Below are 23,151 nucleotides of genomic sequence, written 5' to 3' on the forward strand. Positions count from 1 at the left end.
AGCTCCATAAGTTTGGGACCTTCCTGGATCAGCTTCCTTGGGCCCTGTGGCCTACTGGGCACATCATCAAAGTTTGCCCCAGCCCTGATGGTCCTATCAGATCTGCAGACAAGAAGATTAAAGACAAGAGCTACACCTGGCCAGTTGCCCAACTGGTCAGCCTACCTGGCCTTCTGGCAGAAGACGTCCGCCACCCTTCAACTGGTTTAGACTTCAAGCTTGCCTTTTGTTTGTTGCAAATGTACGGTATACATTTGTGGGTGGCTGTACAAAGGACTCGAGTATTTGGATGTTTGTGGCCAGGCAGGTGATGTTCAGCCAGCCAAATTTGGGTCCTTCATGGATCGTGTGTGCACGAGCGGGTGGGCAAAGAAGAGATTGGAGAGGAACCAGTTGCAATCTTAATTACACAGTTAAATTTACAACCTGTCAGTTAGGAGCGGGAGGTGTTTGTGTTCTTTTACCGGATGTCTGCCAATGAGAGGTGAGTTGTGCCGCCTTATTCTTCATTCATCCATCCATTTTCTTTGCTACTTATCCTCACGAGGGTTGCAAGGAGTACTACAAGGAGCCTATCCCAGCTGGCAACAGGCAGGACTCAGGGCACACCCTGAACTGGTTGCCAGCCAATCGCAGGGCACATGGATACAGACAACAGTCGCACTCACAATCGCACCTAGGGGTGAGTTAGAGTGTCCAACTTATGTTGCATATTTTGGGGATGAGGGAGGAAACCCACGCAGGCATGGGGAGAACATGCAAAATTTGTGATCGAGAATATAAATTTGGACAGCGCGGTTCTGACTGTCAGCACATCTGCCTCACAGTTGTGGAGACCTGAGTTCAAATCCTGCCTTGCCTGTGTGAAGTTTGCATGTTCACCCCGTCCCTGAGCGAGTTTTCTCCGGGCAGTTTGGTTTCATCACTAACTAACACAAAATTGCCTGTAGGTGTGAATGTGAGTGTGAATGGTTGTTTGTTTCTATGTGCTCCGCGATTGACATGCGAGCAGTTCAGGATATAACCTGCCTCTTGCCCAGAGTTAGCTACGATAGGTTCCAGCACAAACAAAACATGGTGAGGAAAAGTGACACAGAAAATTGATGTTTATGATGCCCCAATTTGGGTCGTCCACTAAACGGTCTATCAAGGTCTAAAATGTTTGATCAAATTTCCGAAGGGTATATCCCCAAATTCAGTGCGGGGCTCAGCTCACCCAAAGTACTTCATCAAGACTCACCCCTGGCGTGGATTGTCACTGGGCACAGTTGCCAACCAATTTCAACAGCCAGTTATGAACTTGAAATTCACTCGTAGACTAAATCAAATTTAGCATGGCAACAGTTTGAGGCTGGAACAAACTGATTTACATTTTAGGTTATGGAAACTGTCTGCAGCCCATTATCTGTGGATTATAATATTGAATATGATTAATATCACCCCTGACAGGTTTGATAGAACCACAGCATCTGCAGCGACAAAGACCAGGTACCTTACCGTGGTGTCCCGCGAGGCGTTTTCCTCCTGGGGAGCCTTACGAAGCCTGGTCACTTAACTCTGACTCGCGCCGTGGGAGGCGTCCTTTTCCCTGTGGCTTCGCTTCGATCACCTGAACCGCTTGCCAACAGGGGTTCCACAGAACCTGCTACAGCCATACCCAATATGCAAAGGGACTTCAAGGCTTCGTTTGCAGTTTTTGCTTGGGTTCTCCCCCCGCTAGCCCCGGTGACACTGGGTGGTCACAGTGCCCCCTCTACCCCCATATCTATCACCCTGCTCCCAACATTCTCTCGTCATCTTCTTCTACTTCTTCTTCTTCTCTTCAGGGGACTACGGAGCTTCCCACATGTGAGTCTAGCACTTCTCAAGACCATCCTCTAGCCCCTCGAGTGACTCATCAACAGCAACAATAACAACCACAGCATCTCAGTTATAAAGAAGCCATGTGCATTCATCTATTTTTCAGTTTATTACACATTTCTGTGGTATATTCAAAAAAGTGCTCCAATTCTTGCCTATCCAGTCATTCAAAGACAATGAAGGTCCACAGGTACAGTACTGTAGCACACAGGTGGTATACAAAGGGCCATTGGTTTATAACAGCACCAACATTTAATGTTTTAAACGACTAACAGAGCACAATGAACTGGTTAGAATAGAACCATCCCAAGGCACACTCAGTTGCCACTTGCTGTATTTACCTTGTGATATATTTTTGGCCACAAATGTTTTTCTTTATCAAAAAAAAATAATAATAATTTTGAGTTTACTATACTACCTTAGTGGATATTACTAATTGACTACAGCTGTAATTCTCGAACTTTTTACCCAAAGTACCATCTAAAAAAAAGCTCTCCAAGTAACGCCATCATGACCAACATTAAAACGGAGTAGTTTATTGGGCCTAAAGTTCATCTAAAATGAGACACTAGTTTTATTCCTTAAAATTATCTTTAAATGTTATTGTAAGCCAGTAAGAGTTTGAATATTAGCATTGCTCTTAAATATTTTATACTTATACCAGCTGAATCAAAATTTATTTTAAGGACCATTGTGTGCCTGTGGTCTGCAAAATATATTTTACCGATAATGCTCACGTACTGCAGTGAAGGCCCCAAATATTACCCTAGGTTTCAAAGCACTGAGTGAATCTTTTTCCCCTTGAAAACCGTTCATCAATGGGGAGGAGGTCATCAAGTCGTGTTGGGTGACCGTCGCTGTGGTGGCCTGTCTTCAGTCTCGAGTTGCTGTGCCCCCCACCAATCCCCTAGGCTCTGCTCCTTATAACAGTGTTAGTGGGAAGTAATGTATGACCCAAATCATCACAAATTTAGGTTCCGTAACTGCAGTAAGAATGGAATTCCCTCATAAACCGAGGACCCCTGCAATGAATGCTGAAAAATCAAAAACTACCCTAGGAAGACTGACTTTTCTAGTCCATCCTCTGCTTTTGTGTACTCCAGGTGAGATTTGAAGTATTGGCTTTTATATTGAGGGCTGTTCCGGACGTACTCCAGGTAGTCCGGCGTGCCGGGGCAGGTGACGTTGTCGGCCAGCAGGATGCTCCCTTTCCTAAGGAGGCAGCAATCCTGATGAAAGAGCGTCAAAGTTTGTGTCATACAGGGTGTTAGTGTCACAACGCCACCACTATAAAGTGACCTGCCTCCATCAGTTTGGTATCGTGAAGGTAACGATTCTTCCAGTGGTCCAAGAAAACCAAGTCAAAAGTTGCTATTCCAAACTGCTCCTTCAGTTTTGGAATCCACTCTCCAGATTCTCCTTCAATTAACTTCACCTGGAGAAGGAAACACATTCAAGTGACCGACTTGAACTACTCATTGCAGCTTATTTGAAAACATATTTGTTGGTTTATTGATTTGGATTTACCTTATCACCAACACCTGCCCATGCAATGACTTGCCGAGCGATAGCGGCATAGTCCGGATTCAATTCAAGAGTGATGAGCTTGGCGTGAGGTGGGAGCAAACTGGCGATGCGAACTGTGGAGTAGCCACAGTAGGTGCCCAGCTCAAGCACCCAAACAGGGTTGGCCTCAGACACCACAGAGTCAAGAATGCAACCTAGAGCAAACGTGATCATATGATGATGTGTGGAGTATACCTTAATGTGATGGCTAGATAAGATGGCAATCGTACGTGTGCATGAAAAGAGTCACCAGTCGTGGGAAGTAATGAAGTAAAAATATTTCATCACTGTACTGGAGCTGATTTGTCAAGTGTCTTTACTTGTCTTACAAAATTTTATTAATTAATTTGATGACCTTTTACTTGTATTCCCTGCATTGAAATATATATATATATATTTTTTTTTTTTCTTTTCTTTTCTTTCTTCAGTTTTCAACATTTGTAGACCTACTTTTAAAAAGTATAACAGAGAAAAGTAAAGGGAAGTGTGGTTTAGAGCTTGTTGGATTAAATACGCGACTGAGAGCTTGGGAATGAAATGTGAACCAGAGAGCATCGGCAATGATGACACAAGATACTCTCCAACTACTGACTTATTTTAGATCTGATTATTTTCATCAGGTACGAGATTGATTTGTTTGTCTTCTGGAGTTCAAAGATTCACATCTGAAAAAAAACGCATGGTAAATTACATTTTTTCTAGTTGTTATTACCAAATTTAGCATTTCTCTGTTAGTTCACAATGTTTCAAAGTTATCGAAACACATTTTCAAAACATAAAAGTCGAGCCAATTAACTTGCAGATTTTGTCCGTATTGTGTGTAGTCACGCAGTTTGGGCTCGTCAAATACCTTTTTCGTCGCCTACATTCATGGCCCACTCCTTGTGTTTGCAGAAGTCATCGATGGCCGTTATCACGCTACGAGGGTTCCCTCTCGTGGCTGTTAAATGTACTGCAGCCAGGAGCCGCTGGGGGGAAAAATCGAAATAATTTAATAATAGGCCTCCTGCTCTGTAAATAGAGATAACTTGAATTTTCGACTACAAATTAGCTCTTTAAAATAATTATTTCAATGAAAGCAGAGAAAAGTTACAGTGAAATGTGGTTGATGTTGCACAAACATTTGAAGATGAATGTAATTGTCATTTTTGTGCACATTGGAGGATTGCATGTGTATGCCTTATTCTGGACATTTATCAGTCATGTCTCTTTTGAATAGAGTTTAGTATGATTGAAATATAAATGTAAATAATTTTTTGTAATGCGTTCTTAATGGTGAGAAGATGTGATAAACGGTAAGTAAATTACGTTACATAATAATGTCTTGTGTTGATAGATCAGCGGCCGGCACATCTGCCTCATTATCAAGAGGTCCTAATTTGAATCTCAGCTTGTGTCTTCCAGTGTGGAGTTTTTGATCAAATATTCTCCCGGTGCTTATGTATTTTCCATTCATCAATTTTTCGAGCCGCTGCTGGCTGTAGAGTGAAGTCACACCTGAGGGCGTGTGGACCGGGTCAGCGTGTCCAGTACGCACTCCACAAAGACATCATGCCAAATGAGCGCCAGGCCTCCATGATACTGTACAGCAGTGGGGATCACCCACCTGTACAGGGCATAGAGTAGAATTGCTCCGCCAATGCCGTAAACGGCTACCCACCACATCCTACAACCAACGCAGGAAGAATAAAAATTATTTTAGCCAAGTTGGGACTGTGCTACTGTATATATACATGTAGACTAAATAATACAGGCACACGTAATCACACATCTGCATAGAGATGAATGGAAGCTCTCAGACCTCTTCCCAGCCGAGCGCTCCCTTTGTACTACGCTAATGAGATGGGTGTTTACTATGCAGTGATGCTCTTCCCTCTTTCCATTTTGTTCTGGCGGCACGATTTGATGGATATCACATTTAATATCAACAGCAATAAGAAGAGACTGCACACGCCCTGTGTTGGTGTATTTTCACCACACAGATAACATACAGTTGTGGAAAAAAGTAGACCTTCAGATTCTTGTTCACTTTTTATGCCTTGGACACATAAAAGTGCATTTGTATGGACAAATATATTGGTGACTGCTAAAAAAAAAAAAAAAAAAAAAAAAGCTCAGAGGAGTTTCATCTGAGAGTTGATATCCAGCCATTTTCTACTGTTTTCTTGAGAGTAACCAAAATCACTGGGAATATAAATCATCTTAAGTGTGGCTTAAAGGATAGCATAGGAAAAAATTGTTACAAAAACAGCTGCATTTTTTGTAGTGGTCATTGTTTTCTTCATGTAATACACCACTAGTGGTAGGAGGCATGGAAATAGATGGGAAATTTAGGAAAATTTAGGTGGTCTATATTTTTTTTTCCTCATGACTGCTTCAACTTGAACAAAAGAGTGTGCATGAATAGGTGAGGAAAGAAAAGCAACATCAGAAGGCCATGCCAAGCTCCTTTTGAGAGAATAAAGAGCAGATATGGCAGGGAACAAACGCTACTCGAGCACAGTAATGCAACTTTGAAAGACTAGCTGCCACGGTTGAGCTAATTCCTTCTGATTTGCGACATGAGTTCCATGGCAACCGGCTGCGGGTTAGGAGCTGTGTCACAAAAGGCTGACTATTCGGATGTTAACCTTTACTTGTGCACTGCACAATCCCAGTTTGCCTATTTATACACACACACACAAAAACAAGAAATATAACTTGCCACTAGTAAATGCACGCATAAAATCAGTGGAATGACTCAAAACATGCAAATGTCAGTCAAGACATAATTCCCCTTGGGTGCAGTAAAGTAAATTAATTGCTCATAAAGAAATAAATACATGAATAAATTATAAATAAATAAACGCTCTTTTATATATTGTAACAAAGGCACACCTGCTGAGCATTGAACTAGCTCATTTGAAGCCAGGAAAAAAGAAATAAATCATACTCACATTTGAGAAATGTCTGTGTCTCTTCACCGCTGGAGGCAAAACTTGCCAAAGGCAGGATCACTCATTTGACATGTGTTTGCTCTCACATTGAACTCCTCCTTCTGCTTCCGTCCACGCCCTCTCTGTGCGCGGCTCAGTGTGAGCATGCAAGGAATGCACTAAAGACCCTATTTCAAGGGTTGTTCAGCCCAGCAGACGCAAACACACAGAGTTCCAGGTCCTCCTCTTCAGCACAATTTATTATTATTTATCATTTATTAGATTTGGTCTAGTGAGCTGTGTTTCTTTATGATGATACTTAATTTCACATGTATTACAGAAACTGGCCGTCAGTCATTTTATTGGTGTTCTTAAAAATAAAAATAAAAAAAAAAGCAGGCAAACCTGAAGGCAATGAAAAATTCAATCAGAGAAAACCAGTTGGAGTTGGTCATTCTGCCAGAAATCATTGGGACTCCAAACGATATGAGAGGAAAACGAAATCACAAATATTTGCCAATGATGCCAGCACCAGACTTATTCAACAGCAATATGGCCTCCAAGTCCAAGGAGGGTGTTAATTTGGAAACAGAGCGTGTTTAGGGTGTGATCCACGGGTGCTTCAAACACTGAGCAGCTGTGGCTCTTCTTTCCGGCTGAAGATGCAACATGGTGGAGAGGAACGAACTGAACCAGGCGGCTTCGTCCCGTGGCCACTCGTACTTGTCCAACAGAATTTCTAACAGGCTCCACGGCTTCAGCTTGGAGATGCGTCTCAGTTGTCCTGGATGGAGTTGACAAAAGAGTCTTTGGTTCACGCATTCTCAGAATATGAACAAGGTACCTTCATAAACCCTCTAAAGCGGCCCATCAACTAGAATTTGTAATGCGCCGTAGGAATTGCATGTGACAGAGGGCACTGGTGGGTCGGGACCAAAAAAGTAGGATGCTGAGCCATTTTGAGTGCGTCGCAAATGAGCAGTAAAACATAATCCAGACTGTTAAAACTGATTCCGTTGCTTTTAGTCTGCAGCCTTCATTTCCTACAAAGACAAAATATTGATTTTGCACTTCCCTAAAAAGAGATCAGTTCCAAAACTGAGAAGTTTCTACATGCATACAGCCATTATTTCTTCACAAGGTCCGCTTTAAACGTGAGCATGAGTTGTTACACTCAAAAATATATTCATAGGTTTTCAAAAGTTTACTTTTGAACAATCCATACACTTTATTGTTTCTTAGTTCATAATAGTGGGTCACAACTTAAAAATCGAAAAATTAGGTCCCGGGTTAAGAACCATTGTCCTAATGGGCTCAAAGCACCAACGCATGAGAATTTAAATTTATTGTGCCATCACAACTTTGAGGTTGTAATATTGTATGGAAATAATTATACGACAGATCTGTAAAATCCCACATTTTGACTGTCAATACTCTGAATTTCATCATTGGCAGACATGTCATCATCTTCAGTATGACTCGACATGATCATCTTCATAAAGAAAAACTGAATAAACACTAGAATGCAACTACTGGATCTGGATTTGACAGAATCCACCTAGTGTTGTGCTCAGGTTATGTACGTTGATATGTTTTACCTTTGTGGTTGAAGAATCTTTTGGATTTTGTCCCTGACAGGGCAAACCGGGAAGGAAGAGGTCCCAGCAGCTCGATAATATGCGCAATATGATCTAAAAGGAAATGCAAAACAACAATATCATGTACTATCATCAGCACATCTGCCTTACAGTTCTGAGGACCCGCATTCAAATCTGGGCTTGCCTATGGAGAGTTTTACGTGTTCTCCCCGTGCCAGTTTCCTCCCAGATCCCAAGAACATGCATGATGGGTTGATTGCTCATAAATTTGCCTATGAATGTGAATCATTGTTTGTCTTTATCTGCACTTTCCGATTGGCTGGCGACCAGTTCAGGGTGTACCCTGTCTCTGTTCCAGTTTGCTGAGAATGTCGCCAGCACTCTTGTGGTAGGTCAGAGAATGGATGGATGATTTAATGATTATAGTAAGTTACTACCATGTTATTATTATGATTATTATTATTGCAACAACAACAAAAAACTCAACCTTCTTCACGGGAGAATGTGGCACCTGACTGAGGGTCAAACAGATAGTCGCCTGTTGCCAGCTCAAAAGCCTACAGCATACACAAACAGACATGTCATTTTTATTGACTTATTTTTTTATTTTTATGAATTGCGTTTCCACACTCCTCACCATGCAGGCAGTGCTCCAGATATCCGCCGGGGTGCTGTAGTCGGCACCAATCAGGACCTCCACTGAGCGGTATTGACATGTCTGGATGTCCTCAGTAAAATGTTTGTGCTACAGGATCACAGGGATTGCATAAAAGAGGACAACATGCAGTTTAGCCAGCGAATACTACGCCACCAACATGTATAACTGCAAATGTTTGTTCTCTGGTTGTTATGCCATTTACCACCCAGCAAGCATTGCCCAGGTCAGCAATTTTAATGAGCAGCTTGTCAGCATTATGTGGCAGCAGTAGGTCAAGAGCCCCCTCACAGTCACTGACTCCTAAATGAAAAAAAAAAACAAAAAAACACAAAGGATGTGACTTTTTACGACTTTGAGAATGCCCATGTTTTTTTAAAAAAAAACTGGATTCATGTTATTGGACGTCATCCTTCTGTATTTATGTTTTCCCCCACCTATTCAAGTAAACAAAATAAAACTCACCTAATAGCATGTGAATAATGTCAGCTTTTTGACCCAAATTGAAATGACAAAGAAGGAAATGATGATTAGAGCTCAAGTCTCACTAAAAGCAATCTCCGGATACAAGTAGTGTACAGTACAATGAAAACAGGCTCCCTTATGGCCTCCTCGAGGATTTGGTATATAGCTCAGTACAGTAGATTGTGCTAGGTAGCGTTGTTCTCCATAAAATCCTATTGTTAACATTTTAAATTTCTTTACAGTAACTCACAGCTATATCGCAGTCCAGTTTTCATGCTCCCAGTAATTTAGATTTTGTTTGGGGTGGGGTGGGGGCTATGCCTTGCTCTTGCTCTCTCAGTACATTATGTTTAAATGTGCTTTTTGTCAACAACACGATGACATTGTTGGAGCAATCTATTATCTATAATGTATTTAAGAACATCACTGACCATCAGGGGATGATTGCTTTTCTTGCGTCTGGTGTAAAAATCGCAATCTGGACCTGGAAAAGGTCGTGTCTTGGGTGATGTCTGGCAAAGAAGAGCTGAAGTTTCTGTGACTGAGCAAAGGTGAGTCCACCCCGTCAGACACGAACATGGTCTGCCGCCTTGATGTGAGATCAGAACCCGGAAGCAGTGATTGGCAGGTGGTGCTTTGTGCGCTTTGTGCCTCTGAAAGGCCACCACGAGCTTGTTTTTGACTGTGGTCAGCTGCATCCACCTTGGCTCGCTGCTTCCTCTCCGTCCAAATCAGTCCTTTTAGATGCGACCTTGAAGCCTTGCTGGACTGCCGAGGAATGAAATTGAAAGAATTATCTCATAGTCAGATTCGTACTTACCAAACATTTAGACATATTTTGCATGTATTTCCACAATTTGACATTCATTGGTCGAAATATTGAAATGGTTAAAATCTACTGTGAACTCCCACATGTTGACGGTTCAGCACTCACAAATTTGCATTTTCACAGATTTCAGGAGGTGGGGGCTGTCCTCCATCACTTGCTGAGAAAATTAACACTTTTCTCTTTTGATGCTCAGACCACAATCATGTCGGATATAAAAATATTGCTTCGCCACTATTTGTGAACCTTCAGGGCCAAGAAACTATGTTGAAGTTAGGGGAGAAGCTTCACTTAGTCAGGCCATGGCCTTGTCAAATAGAAAAAAGTGCTTTGCTATCATATTGTGGCATCTGTAAACAATTAGACTTCTTTGGGTGGGCAATAAATCCCTTGCGACAAGGGGTGGTCTCTATGCTCCTGCGAATAGCAGTGGGAACATTTAATATCCGCTTTTCACACTCAGGTTCTAATCTTGTCATTTTGGTGGGAAGGTTCCATCTTCTGCAAATGGCAAGTATGGCTTTTGTAACCATGACAACCAGTTACTGACCTCGGGCATGTAATTAAGTGAGCTTGTCACTGTTGCCAGCTTAGCGACTCTCTCTTTCCCATCTATTGAAGTGATTTTGTTTCTTTTATTTTATTTTTTTTTTTAAACAATTACTTTTTGGAGGGTCATGGTGGAGGAAATGGTTAGAGGATTGGCCTCTCAGTTCTGAGGACCGGCGTTCAAATCGCTGCCCCACCTCAGTGGAGGTTGCATGTTATCCCCACACCTGCATGGGTTTTCTCCGTGCACTCTGGTTTCCTCCCACATCCTAAAAACATGTCAAATTAATTGGACACTCTAAATTGCCTGTGGGAGTGACGGTGAATGAGACTGTTGTCTGTCTCTATGTCCCCCAGGATTGGCTGGCAACCAGTTCAGGATGTACCCCGCCTCCTGTCCGATGACATCTGGGATTGGTTCCAGCCCTCCTGCGACCATTATGAGGATAAGCAGGTCAGGAGATGGATGGATGCATAATGACTATTTGTGGTGTTATTGGAGACTCGGAGATTTTCTCTGGGCCAGGAGATGTTCAACCTTCCACATCCAGACTGTAAATGAATGGCACGTCCACAAAGCCACCATTGGCAAATTGAACTAGATTTGAGACCCCACTGGAAACCACTCCAGAACACACCGTTCCTAAAATCTCTACACTGGCATCCTGTGAGGGAAAGAATTGACTGAATTGACTAAAATTTCACTGAAGCTCTGAATGTTCTTCGGGGTAAATACATGTAAGACCTTCTACTTCCCTATGAGACTTCCAGAACTTTAAGTCAATAATAATTATAATAACGCATTACACTTACTCTATAAAGTGGTATTTCGTTGCACTCAAAGACACTTTACAATTTCACGCCACCTTCAATTACTTTTCAGTCAGACCCTTGTCGTGGTAAGCTAATTGTGTAGCCACAGCTACCAGAGTATTGCTCCAGTTCCCAATGTTGGGATAAGCAGTATTAAAAATAATTAAATGAATATATAATAATATATTGATAAAACAACAAGTGACCCAACAATGACCTAAGCATTTTGCACTGGACTGTACAATTGTCGCAAACATTTTCTGATAAAATTTAGAATGCAGCATGGAATCTTTAGGTGACTCCTTTTTTTACTGTAAATGCTATTTTTCAGTGCTCACAACATAAATCCTTACCCAACTCCCGATATTGTGGAAAACCCCTGTCAGTCTTCCCAATAAGTTGGACAAACTCTAAGGAGGTTTGAAAGAAATTCAAAAGTATTACTTAATGTATCCAATAGCACAGGATTTCCAGTACAAATGTATGGTGATTAAATGAGACCATCACACACCTTTTTTTGTTTGCCCCGTGAGCTCTCTGGAGAGGAAATAAAAAAAATAAAATAAAACTCATATTGGGAACAATATACAGTATAACAATATCACTAAAAAAGTCCATGTCGCAATATAGTTTACTTTGACACTGTTAGAGGAAATATAACTATTCCAAGTATGATATTATCTCCAAACAGAAAATATAAATGGCCGTGAGACCCACAGACTGCTTACCGCTGAACCCTTAGGCAAAGCAAAGAAGAGCAAAGCAGATGTATTTGTATAGCGCATTTCTTACGCAAAGTAACTTGATGCGCTTTACATGATTAAAAGCATTCAAGTACATAAATACAGGCATTTGAAAAAGCACAATTAAAACATCTTTTAATGCGAGAAATATCACTGAAAAGTCAAAGTATTGTAAAAGGCATGAAAAAAAAAGAGTTTTTAATCTGGATTTGAAAACATTCACACTTAGAGCTGATGTCACCTCTATTGGCAAGTTATTCTATTTGTGTGCAGCATAATATCTCAATCCTCCTTCACCATGTTTGCTTTAGACTCTGCACTCCATTATTTGACTTGAGTCTGTCGATCTCAGAGCTCTACTGGGTTTGTATTCGATTAGTTTGTATTCCATCTTTCATATATTCAGGACCTAAACCATTTAGTGATTTATAGACCAGTAGCAGAACTTTAAAATCTGTTCTAAAACTGACTGGAAGCCAGTGTGAGACATGAGAATTGGAGTTATATGCTCTGATCATTTTGTTCTGGTCACAACCCGAGCTGCTGCATTCTGAATGAGCAGCAGCCGTGTAATACTCTTTTTGGGGTGCCCAGTCAGAAGAGGCAGATTACAATGGTCAAGTTTACTTGAGATAAAAGCATGGATGGACTTCTCCTGGTCTGCATGCAAGCCTTCACTCTCAATATGGTCTTCAGATGGTAAAAGGCAGTTTTAGTAATTGATTTGATGTGACTGTTGAAGGTCAGGTTGGAAGAACATTTTGGCTCATCCAGTTATTTATCTGCTTTAGATAGTCTCGCAACACCTCAATAGATCTGTAATCATCTGGAGACACTGTTACATATAACTGCGCGTCATCTGCATACCTATGATAGTCCAAAATAAAGTTCTGGGAAGTTGGACCCAAGGATAACATATACAGGCTGAACTGGAGAGGTCCAAGAACTGACCCTTGAGGGACCTCATATGTCATAACCATTTTTTGAGATTGAGCACTTTCAGTGGTTACAAAGTAGATCCTTCATCGAGGTAGGACCTGAACCATTTCAGGATTGTTCCATTTAGTGCTACCCACATTTCGAACCTGTTAAGGTAGATAGGGCCAAAGTCTGGACCACGGGCATTTCTGGCCTACAGTTGGGATTTTAGAGGCCTTAAAAAAATAAAAATAAAAAATATTTCATACAGCCTGTTTGTCACCATTGTGTTTTGACATAAGTGTAGAAGAAGAGGAGTAGGAGGAGGCACAGGGTCACTGTTGTGCAATCTATGGTAATGTATAGTAATGATGTTGCGTTGGATATTTTTTTTCACTCAAGACAATGGCTTTATCTTTTCACCTTTTTATGTTAGCATTATTAAATTATATTATCAGAATAAATAGTACTAAGGTCAGACTTTGGACACCTCTGGATGTTTTTGCAGTACAGTAATTATAGACTATGATGTTCTGAATTTGTGCTTAAATAGAAAAATATACATTTGAATATCATTTCTTTTTAAGAGTAACAAATGTTCTTTTTTTTCCTTAATATTTTTTGTGTTTAAATTTAGCAGCCTAGTGAGTGCCTACACTTCTGTAACAAAAAGCTGTGATGTACTTGTAATGAATGAATAATAAATAGTTATAAAATGTTGTCCATTTCTACCATGATTGAAAGTCAAACTTTTCACCAACTTGGTTCTCTGGTGACTGCGGTGGAATCTGGCAGTTGCCACAGTTTGGTGTCGGCTGCCAATTTCTGAACATAAACTTCATCCACCCGCAGGAGGATATTCTCTGGCTTGATGTCAGTGTGTATGATCTTGCACTTTGTGTGCAAGTATTCCAAACCCTCCAGAACCTACAGAAGTGACAGTTTACAGAGTTACAGAACCAGAATATGCATTTTGAAAATATTGAGAGGCTTTGCATACTGTCACCTGTCTGATGATGCTTTTGACACAAGGAAGTGGAAGACCAGTGTAGTTGGATTTGATGATCCACCTCAGGAGTTGATGGCCCAGCACCTCCAAGACCATGCAGACATCTGGTAAGCAGTTAAGGACATTGTTTTCAAGACCCTACCATATTTAAATTTTTAGGTTTGTATATTATTTTGGATTGTATATTAAGGCACTTGTATTTTGGATACGTTCTCCGTTCACCCCAGAGATCCTGAAGTCATCGATGAGGTGCACAATTCTCTCATGATTAGGATCTCTGGCGTCACTGTGCATCACCTGATGGCCAAAAATGCATTCAGCTTGAGAAAATATTGACATAGCCAAACTGTGACGGTTCTGACTGACACATTTCAGAAGTTTGATCTCATCTATTGCTGTTTCTGTATACATCTGAGCACTCTTCACCACCTTCAGGGCGACAAAATGCCTTCTCCTGCAGAAAAATCAGCAAATTCAAAGCCATAATCAATTTGATACTTTACAATACTGGCTATTTTTCCATCAGTCAAATCAGTGGTTGCAAAGTTTGAATGTTAATAATTGAGCAGTGCCCCAAAAGCGTTTTCAGGCTACAAGCTGTCGTTTGTTCAATTTTATGCTTTGTGTTAGAGTTTCTCAATTGTTAAAACACACTTTTTGACACCCATTTTCTCAATAGCGTGAATACAAATCCCAAAACACAACATACAAAACCTCTGACTCTTCCTGCAAAGCCAAACTACTGACTCCAAGCTGACCCCCACTCAATCAAAATGAAAAACTCCACTGATCAGTAACTACACACCACATGGGAAAAAAAGGAAAACACAATCATCAGATCATAAAACTGCTGGAGTAATCATAATTACTCAGAATAATACATTGAGAAAAACAAAATAAAAAGCATCGTCTTCACTTCCTCCCAGTTCTGATGGTGCATGTGGATTAGGTGGTGTCCCCTAGCATCACCTGCTGTCTCCTGCCCATCAGGGAGCTGTGATTCCACTGGCAGATGGCAAGCGAGATGCTAAGCTAGAGAAGCTTGAAGGAGAGGAGATCGGGGATGATGCTGTTGAACGCAGAGCTAAAGTCCACGAACAGCATCCTCGAGTAGGTTCCCGCACTGGTGAGGTGTTCTAGGATGAAGTGGAGATCTATTTTGACTGTATCATCCGCAGACCTCTTTGTTCAGTAGGCAAACTGCAGAGGGTCCAGCTGGGGTCCTGCGACATTCTTGAGGTAGTCCAGCATCAAGATGGTCATTCATTCGACTTCACTTCATGATCTATTGGACCTAGCTGGTCTGCCCAAACTTTGAGGCACGATGGGTAAACAAAGTCTGGGCCTGCTGCTTTGTTCATCTTTTGTAATTTGAAGATGTGACTCACATCTTGTTCATGGATGGTCAATGCAGAAGTCAGAGGTGTGACGGTGGTCGGTGGTGCAGCTGGGTGGGTGTGGGGTGTGAAAGTATCCTTTTCAAATCTGCAGTAGAAGGTGTTCCAATTTGTCAGCTACTCACTTATTGCTTGAAAGGATGTTTGCTTGGAGTCGATTCTTGATTTTACTTTTTTGTCTAATTTCTCTTTGTAATTTGTGGTGACAAACAGAACAGTTGAATACATTAAAATGTGTGTGTGTGTGTGTGTGTGTGTGTGTGTGTGTGTGTGTGTGTGTGTGTGTGTGTGTGTGTGTGTGTGTGTGTGTGTGTTTGTCTGTCTGTGACCAGTGCTTGTTTTACTAGCTTACATGGGTTTATCAGAATCAGCTTTATTGGCCAACTATGTAAACAACACACAAGGAATTTGTCCCCGGTAGTTGGCGCTGCCCCAGTACGACATACATATTGAGAAGGACAGCAGTCAATTGACAGGGATTTTTTTTTTTGCAGAGTGTAGAGATACAGAGTCTTCTAGCATTTAGAGCAGTTAGAATTCCAATTAGAGCAATAGTCGGGTGCATTGACCACTGTGCAAATTGTGTCAGGGACTTTATGCTGTTTAAAGCGACTACTTGTGCAATACTCTATTGCAGGGGTGCCCAGACTTTTTTACCCCAAGATCTACTTTTTAAGTGGCCAGCCTCTCGCGAGCTACCTTAGGGGGGGTCCTATATTTAGAAGACAGAATTAGTTTTTATGCACTGTATTGTCTGTGCTTTCATCCTGGATCAGGCTGTGCCAAGTGGAATTTTAAAATTAACACCATCTCATCCTGCAAATTCTACTTTGGCTTCAGACCAGACCTTTCCCACTCGGAAAAGAGAAAATCTCGTCCAGTTTAACCACTTTCTCTTTGAATATTCACATACTCTGACAGTCATTACATCTTTAAACAACAGCATTTCTTTTTTAACTTTATAATATCGAAAGTAAACATAAGTAGCATGTCTAGCTCGTCTTTTCTCTACACTCTCGAGCAGGTGTTAGAGAAAGTTCCGTGTGCTGTCATTTTACGTATGTGAATTGTGCCATTTGATGTAACGACCAGTCATTCCTCACTCATTGAATCACATTGCAAAATCCCACAAACTGAATAGCTGTATGTTCTACTTTCAATCATTGGATTTTTTTTTTTTTTTGGCATGCATCAGCGGTGGACAATTGCACACGTGCGCAGTTTAGAGGGAACATTGGCTGACATCTTTTTTTTTTTTGGCACGGCGTCCCGTGATCGAGATTGAGCGTCTATCGCATATACTGTAATAATAATTGGCCCAGCAGGATGTGACAACAAAGTCGAGGCAGAAAGTTAGAAGCAAGTTGCAGCAGAATTGTAAGCTAGCTGTTCAAGAATTTAATCGCAAGAGGGACGAAACTGTTCCTGCTAGTTTTGGTTTGCACTCATCTGTAGCGCCTACCCGATAGAAAGAGCTGGAAGGTCTGCTGCTGCCTGCTCTTGTCCTACTTCAGGTGCCATGCAAGTCCTCAAGGGGTAGGGTGGTGCCAACAATTCATTCAGCAGTTTTGTTTTGACCGTTGCAGTTGGAGTTTGTACTTTTGCGTGGCAGCCCTAAATCGGACTGTGATGGAGGTACACAGTACTGATTCGATGACCTCTGTGTAGAACTGTCTCAGCTGCTCACAGCCCGTGCTTCCTCAGAAGCTGCAAGAAGGAGATCCTTTCCTGGGCTTTTTTGAGGATAGAGTTGATATTTGTCTCCCACTTCAGGTCCCGTGAGACTGAAATTCCCAAGAACTTGAAGGTCTCGACAGTTGACACAAGACAGTTGGACAATGACAGGGGTAACTGGTGAAGGATCCCTCCGGAAGTCCACAATTATCTCTACAATCTTTAGTGTGTTTAGCTCCTGGTTGTGCTGGCCATACCAAAGCTCCATCCTCTCCGATTCCTTCCTGTGAATATGCAGACTCGTCAGCATCTTTGATGAGCCCAATGACTGTGGTGTCATCTGGAAACTTCAGCAGTGTGACACATGGTTGCGTTGAGGTGCAATCGTCCTTGGAGAGCAACAAGAGCAGCGGGGAGAGGTCACAACCTTGTGGTGTCCTGGTGCTGGTGGTGCATGTGGGTGAGGTGGATTCCCCGGGCCTCACCTGCTGTGTCATGCCCAACAGAAAGTTGGAGATCCACTGGTAGATGGCAGGCGAGACGCTGAGCTGCAGAAGCTTGGAGGAGAGAAGTCTGGGGATGATGCGTTTGAACGCAGAGCTGAAGTCCACAAACAGGATCCTTGCATAAGTTCCCACACTGTTAAGGTGTTCAAGGAATAAGTGCAGACCCATGGTGACTGCATCATCTGCAGACCTGTTAGCTCAGTAGGCAAACTGCAGTGGGTCCAGCTGCGGACCTGTGACATGCTTTAGATGGTGCAGCATGAGACGTTCAAGGAACTTAATGACAACAGAAAACAAGGCAACAGGCCTGTAGTGATTCAGACTGAGATTGCAGGTTTCTTGGGGACCTTGATGATGGCATAGCGTTTGAAGCAGGTAGGTACTTCACACCATTCTCGAGACCTACTGAAGATATTTGTGAAGATTCTAAGGCAGGATTAGGACACAAGGTCTGGGCTCGATGAGTTAATGTTTTGTTGTTTGAAGATGCGTCTCACCTCCTGTTCGTGGATGATCAACGGAGGACTTGGAGATGTTGAAGTGGTCAGTGGCGCAACTTGGTTGGTGTGTGGAGTAAAAGTGTCCTTTACAACACTGCACTAAAATCTGTTCAGGTCGCCAGCTAGCCCACTATTGTCATCTACTGGGGGGGGGGCTTGTCACTTGTAATTAGTTAGCAATTGTCATGCGCGCCAGACTGATTTGGAGTCAATGGCGCCAAACTGTTTTTCCATCTTTGCTACATACTCTCTCCTTGTAATGTAATTTCTTTAGTCAACTGGTTTCTAGTTCGATTGTAGAGGGCCCAATCCCCACTATGATATGCAACCTCTGTAGCCTGGCGGAGTTACTTAAATCTGGCTGTTATTGAACATGTGAAAAGTTTTTGTCGATGCTCACCACCTCCTCACAGAAACTGACATACGCTGTGACAATATCCGTGTAGTCATCTAGAATTTTGAACGACACTCCAGTCTGTGCAATCAAAACTGCTTTGAAGTTCTACTTTTGCCTTAAATTCTTCTCTGTATTTAGATATTAAGTAGATTAAGCAGTGATCAGTGGAGCCCAGGGCAGAGCGGCCAATGGCGTGGCCACAAGTGTGATGATTTTTTTAATTGCCGTCTTTATGTTGAAACACGTTTGCTTTAATTGATTGACTTTTGCTACCTCTGCTCATCATAATGCAACACACGTCCATCAGAGTGTATAATGTGTCGTAGTGGGTGGGTGAAAATGTGTTCAGAAGTTGTGTCTAACTAAGTGCAAAGTACTTAGAGTTCTATAAAAAGAGTGACTAATTCAATAAGTGGGTTCAGGGCACTGAGGATCTGGTCCGGGAAATGTTTTACGTGGATTTATGGAAAATACCAGTCCAATTGTTTTTATACTTATGATTGAATAAAATACCCCCATCCATGCATTTTCTTTGCCTCTTATCCTCACGAGGGTCACAGGGAGTGCTGGAGCCTATCCCAGCTGACAACGGGCAAGACACCCTGAACTGGTTGCCAGCCAATCGCAGAGCACATGGAGACAAACAGCCGCACTCACAATCACACCTAGGGGCAATTTAGAGTCTCCAATTAATGTTGCATGTTTTTGGAATGTGGGAGGAAACCGGAGTGCCCAGAGAAAACCCACGCAGGCACGGGGAGAACATGCAATCTCCACACAGGCGGGGGCGGGATCGAACCCGGGTCCTCAGAACTGTGAGGCCAATGCTTTTACCAGCTCCTTCACCGTGCCACTTGGATAAAATACCTTTTCATTAAATTATCCTCAATGCCCAGTCAATTTCTATAAATACCCATTCCCATGGAAAATGTTCAATTTTGATTATTTCCAAAATCCCCCATCTCTGAACCCTACTTTAAACCTGTAAATTTACCAAAGGTTTTGCAGATCTTTACACCACTAATGAATTTCATACTTACACCATATCCCAGCAGAGCCACACAGTTGAAAAGTGACCCCATCCCAACTTTTTGACCACCTGGTATCGGTCCTCAAAAATCTCTCCAATTTCTACAGGATAATAACCACCTGCAACACAAGGTGTCTTGTGCATCAAATGTCAGGGTTCACCCAGGCTAGTCGAGGTATGGTGTTTGTGTGTCGTCTACCTATCCCATAATCTGCCGGGTTCTCCTGTTCATCGTCTGACCCTCTGGGGTCAGACGGGGCAGGATGCACTTCGACTGGAGGACATCGTGGATGAGCAGGGTTGGCTGAGGGCTCAGAGGCAGAGTGATCGCTTAGTTGAATACGTTGATCAGCGGAGTTGGAAGTTATGAGGGCTGACAGAGCGGCAGCATAGGATGATGACATTTTTAACAGGAGCCTGCTGAATTAAGATGGCAAAAAAAATATAAAACATGGACATCATCAGCTCCAATTATGAACGACTCAGTAATTATCTATACAATGTTTATTCATTCGTGATTCATTTGAGTTAATAAAGTGCGCTAAATTCCCACAATTGTGGTTACAGTTCTTTCGTCTGTGGCCTGACCTGCCTCAATAAACATACTATTGACTCATACAGCCATCCCATTGTCTGAGCCGGTTATCCTCACAAAGAAAAAAAAATCTGTGGCCCACAAGATTTATATTTGATTACACTGTTTTTTATCTGGGTTAGCAAATCTACCTCACAGTTCTGAGAACTCGGGTTCAGATCCAGCCTTGACTTGTTGGTTGCATGCTCTCCCTGTGCCTGTGTGGGTTTTCTCAGGGTACTTCGGTTTCCTCGGACATCTCAAAAGCATGCATACTAGAAAATTGGAGATTCCAATTTGCCCTGTTAGTGTGGATGTGTGTGCTGGTTGTTTGTTTATGTGTCTTGCAATTATCTGGCGACCAGTTCAGGGTGTACCACGCCTTTCACCTGAAGATGCCCTGGTTCGGCTCCACCGGACCTTCAGCCCTAGTGAGGATAAGTAGTGAAGAAAATGGATGGATGCATGGTAGACAGAATTGTGTATTTTACCCTTGGTAGTTCTAACGTTGAGTCACACTGTGCTCTGCTGTCTTGGGAGTTCCAAAGGTTTAATTTTTTAGGGAACCTGATATTCTTTCTGCATTTGCTGCCCCTGGAATCCATCTTGGGAAGCTAAACATTTCCTGAGATTGCTCTGCTGATGATAGTCAGATTTCTTGTGTGTGCCACAAAAGAAGAAATATTATTTCTCCTCATAATCACTTTTCTTTGAGACATTCAAGCTTGGACACTTTTAAACTCTTTAAATTTCAATAGAAGGAAAATCAAAACAGTAATGTAGTTTCTACTGGTGACCACCTTGTTCCTTGGGGTCCTGGTAGTTTACAAAATGAGAAATGTTCGGAGGTTATGAAGGTTTTTTGTTTGTCTTGTTTTGTTTTGTTATTCTATGTACAGGAGCTAACTTGTGTCAGTAGTTGTGTAGCCCTGTCTGCGATGACATTTCTAAGGAGCCATGCAGTGAATGATCACATATATTTTTAGCCAGACAAATTGCAATTCAAGCTTGCAATTGAAACTGAACTCTTTTCCACTATTGCACACAATGTTGAATATATTTTTGATGACTTGCTGTTGTATGACAAAAACAATACTCAGGATACACAATGGAAAATTGATCTGACAGACCAGATCATGCAGTACATGTACACTGCCTGGAACGCTACAGTTTGTGCGATGGAATTGTAAGTTTTAGAAGAAACGCCTCATCCACGTGCGGGCACGTGACTAAGAAATAATGAAAATTTATATAAAGAAAAAAAAAACACTATACCCTACATAGCTTCAACTCAACCTTTCTAAAACTATTTTTTTCTAGCTTCGTCGGCCACTGTACATTATAAGTAAGAATGTGTTGTTTTCTTTCTCCGGAGAGTGAGACTATGACACAGGTTGTTACATTGAAAGAGTTGCCTAGTAAGTGGCACCAAAGATCATGTTAAGTTCTCCTAAAAATTCAGAAATGTTGCTGGAGGAACCTACTCACCCAGTGTCTGATATATTCCGTTATAATATATCGTAACAAGGCAAGTGAAACTGCACGAGGTCAACCATGCACACAACAGTCCCTCAGCTTCATGTGTTCTGGACCTCTTTCTCGTGGGACTGCCAACATTCAGTCAGTCCAGGAATAGCCAACCACTTGACCCGCATGCCGTGTTCTTCTATGGCTGCTGCTACCACTCCACACCGCACTCATGAGTCTATGCGGGAAACAGCGTTAGGTAGGCCTGGACACACCAATGACAAGTGTGTGCAAAGTTCTTTTTTTGTGAAAGTTGCAATGAGTATCTCATTTAAAGGGGGCATATTGGAGACAATAGAAACGTATTTCATGTGGCATGTATTATTGTGTGTGTGTGTGGGGGGGGGGGGGTTGTCACAAATCTATTTATATAGAATAGGAGCAAGAGATAAATGCCCAAGAGCTAGTACCAGGTAAGTTTGCCAGCCATCATCTCCGTCATCTGAGCTCCTTATCCCCACAAGGGTCATGGATGTGCTGGAGCCTAACTTTGGGCAAAAGCCAGACTAAACCTTGAACTGGTCACCAGATTGTCACAGGGCACATATTATCATCAGCATCACTAAGTAGGAATTGAACCCAGGCTCCCCGCACCAACGTCACTACACCATCAGTGACTACCAAGATAATTTAGTCTGAGTCAAATATTTTTCAGCATACTGAATATTATTAATATTTCATTGTATGCAGAGACATACAATGACAGTGAAGGCCTTTGATTGATTGATTGATTGATTGATTGATTGATTGATTGATTGATTGATTGATGATTGATTGATTGATTGATTGATTGATTGTGGTGTTTTTCTTCAATGATGGGGGATATTATTCAGTGACTTTTATGCACCAAATATATCCTGGGAATGAAGCCTCCCCTGTCCATAAAACCATTTTATATGAAAACAGCATGTTATTTGATTGAGGAGAGGGGTTCATCTTCAAATTGACAATAATGCCGTTTGTTCTTTGTCACAATTTTACAAGGCTCACGCCACTGTTTCTTTTTATTAGTGTGTGATATTTACACGGGTGAATGTATTTGTGCCTCAAGATTTTTTTTTTTCATGTAGTTATTACAGTATCAGTCAACCGGTGGAAAGAAAATTCCACAAGATGTCGCTCGTGCTTAAAAAGAAAACTTCACGCAGACGCCAATCCAACGCTGTGGATATTCATTGCTTTTAAAATCTGCCTGATACTTTCTTGTTACATTTTAAAGCAATTAAACTTTTATTTTTGATGATTGAAACGTCCTACCAAGTATGGTCTGATGCATGCACTTCAGTTATTTATTGTAGATCTACCATGTCTGTAGTTTTGATGACAATTTCTATAATTTGGAAAAACTGAGACAGCACGGTGAAGCAAGTGGTAAAGCATTGGCCTCACAGTTCCGAGGACCGGGTTCGTTCCCGCCCCCGCCTGTGTGGAGTTTGCATGTTCTCCCCGTGCCTGCGTGGGTTTTCTCCAGGCACTCCGGTTTCCTCCCACATCCCCAAAAACATGCAGCATTAATTGGACACTCTAAATTACTAAATTCCCCCTAGGTGTGATTGTGAGTGCAGCTGTTTGTCTTGATGTGCCCTGTGATTGTCTGGCAACCAGTCCAGGGTTTACCCTGCCCTCCTG

The 23,151-nt window shown here is 41.9% G+C and overlaps 2 protein-coding genes across 2 annotated transcripts; both read right to left on the reverse strand.

Annotated features, from left to right (window-relative positions):
- Positions 1-1,904: 1,904 nt before the first annotated feature.
- Positions 1,905-6,404, reverse strand: comtb (catechol-O-methyltransferase b). The gene is made up of 6 exons (XM_061832618.1): positions 6,363-6,404; positions 4,924-5,092; positions 4,277-4,394; positions 3,388-3,581; positions 3,164-3,295; positions 1,905-3,089 (listed from the first exon to the last, which is right to left on the reverse strand). Coding segments are annotated over exons 1-6 (795 nt in total). The 5' UTR covers positions 6,365-6,404; the 3' UTR covers positions 1,905-2,909.
- Positions 6,405-6,940: 536 nt separating this feature from the next.
- On the reverse strand, positions 6,941-19,825 carry LOC133507486 (SRSF protein kinase 2-like). The gene is made up of 14 exons (XM_061832550.1): positions 19,621-19,825; positions 19,432-19,540; positions 14,284-14,371; positions 14,127-14,214; positions 13,915-14,021; positions 13,670-13,835; positions 11,759-11,784; positions 11,601-11,657; positions 9,491-9,827; positions 8,800-8,897; positions 8,577-8,684; positions 8,427-8,496; positions 7,940-8,032; positions 6,941-7,125 (listed from the first exon to the last, which is right to left on the reverse strand). The coding sequence occupies exons 1-14, from the start codon at positions 19,823-19,825 to the stop codon at positions 6,941-6,943; spliced, it is 1,737 nt and encodes a 578-aa protein (XP_061688534.1).
- Positions 19,826-23,151: the final 3,326 nt, after the last annotated feature.

Source organism: Syngnathoides biaculeatus, chromosome 10 (genome assembly GCF_019802595.1).
Source record: "Syngnathoides biaculeatus isolate LvHL_M chromosome 10, ASM1980259v1, whole genome shotgun sequence".
NCBI classification, from domain to species: Eukaryota; Metazoa; Chordata; class Actinopteri; order Syngnathiformes; family Syngnathidae; genus Syngnathoides; species Syngnathoides biaculeatus.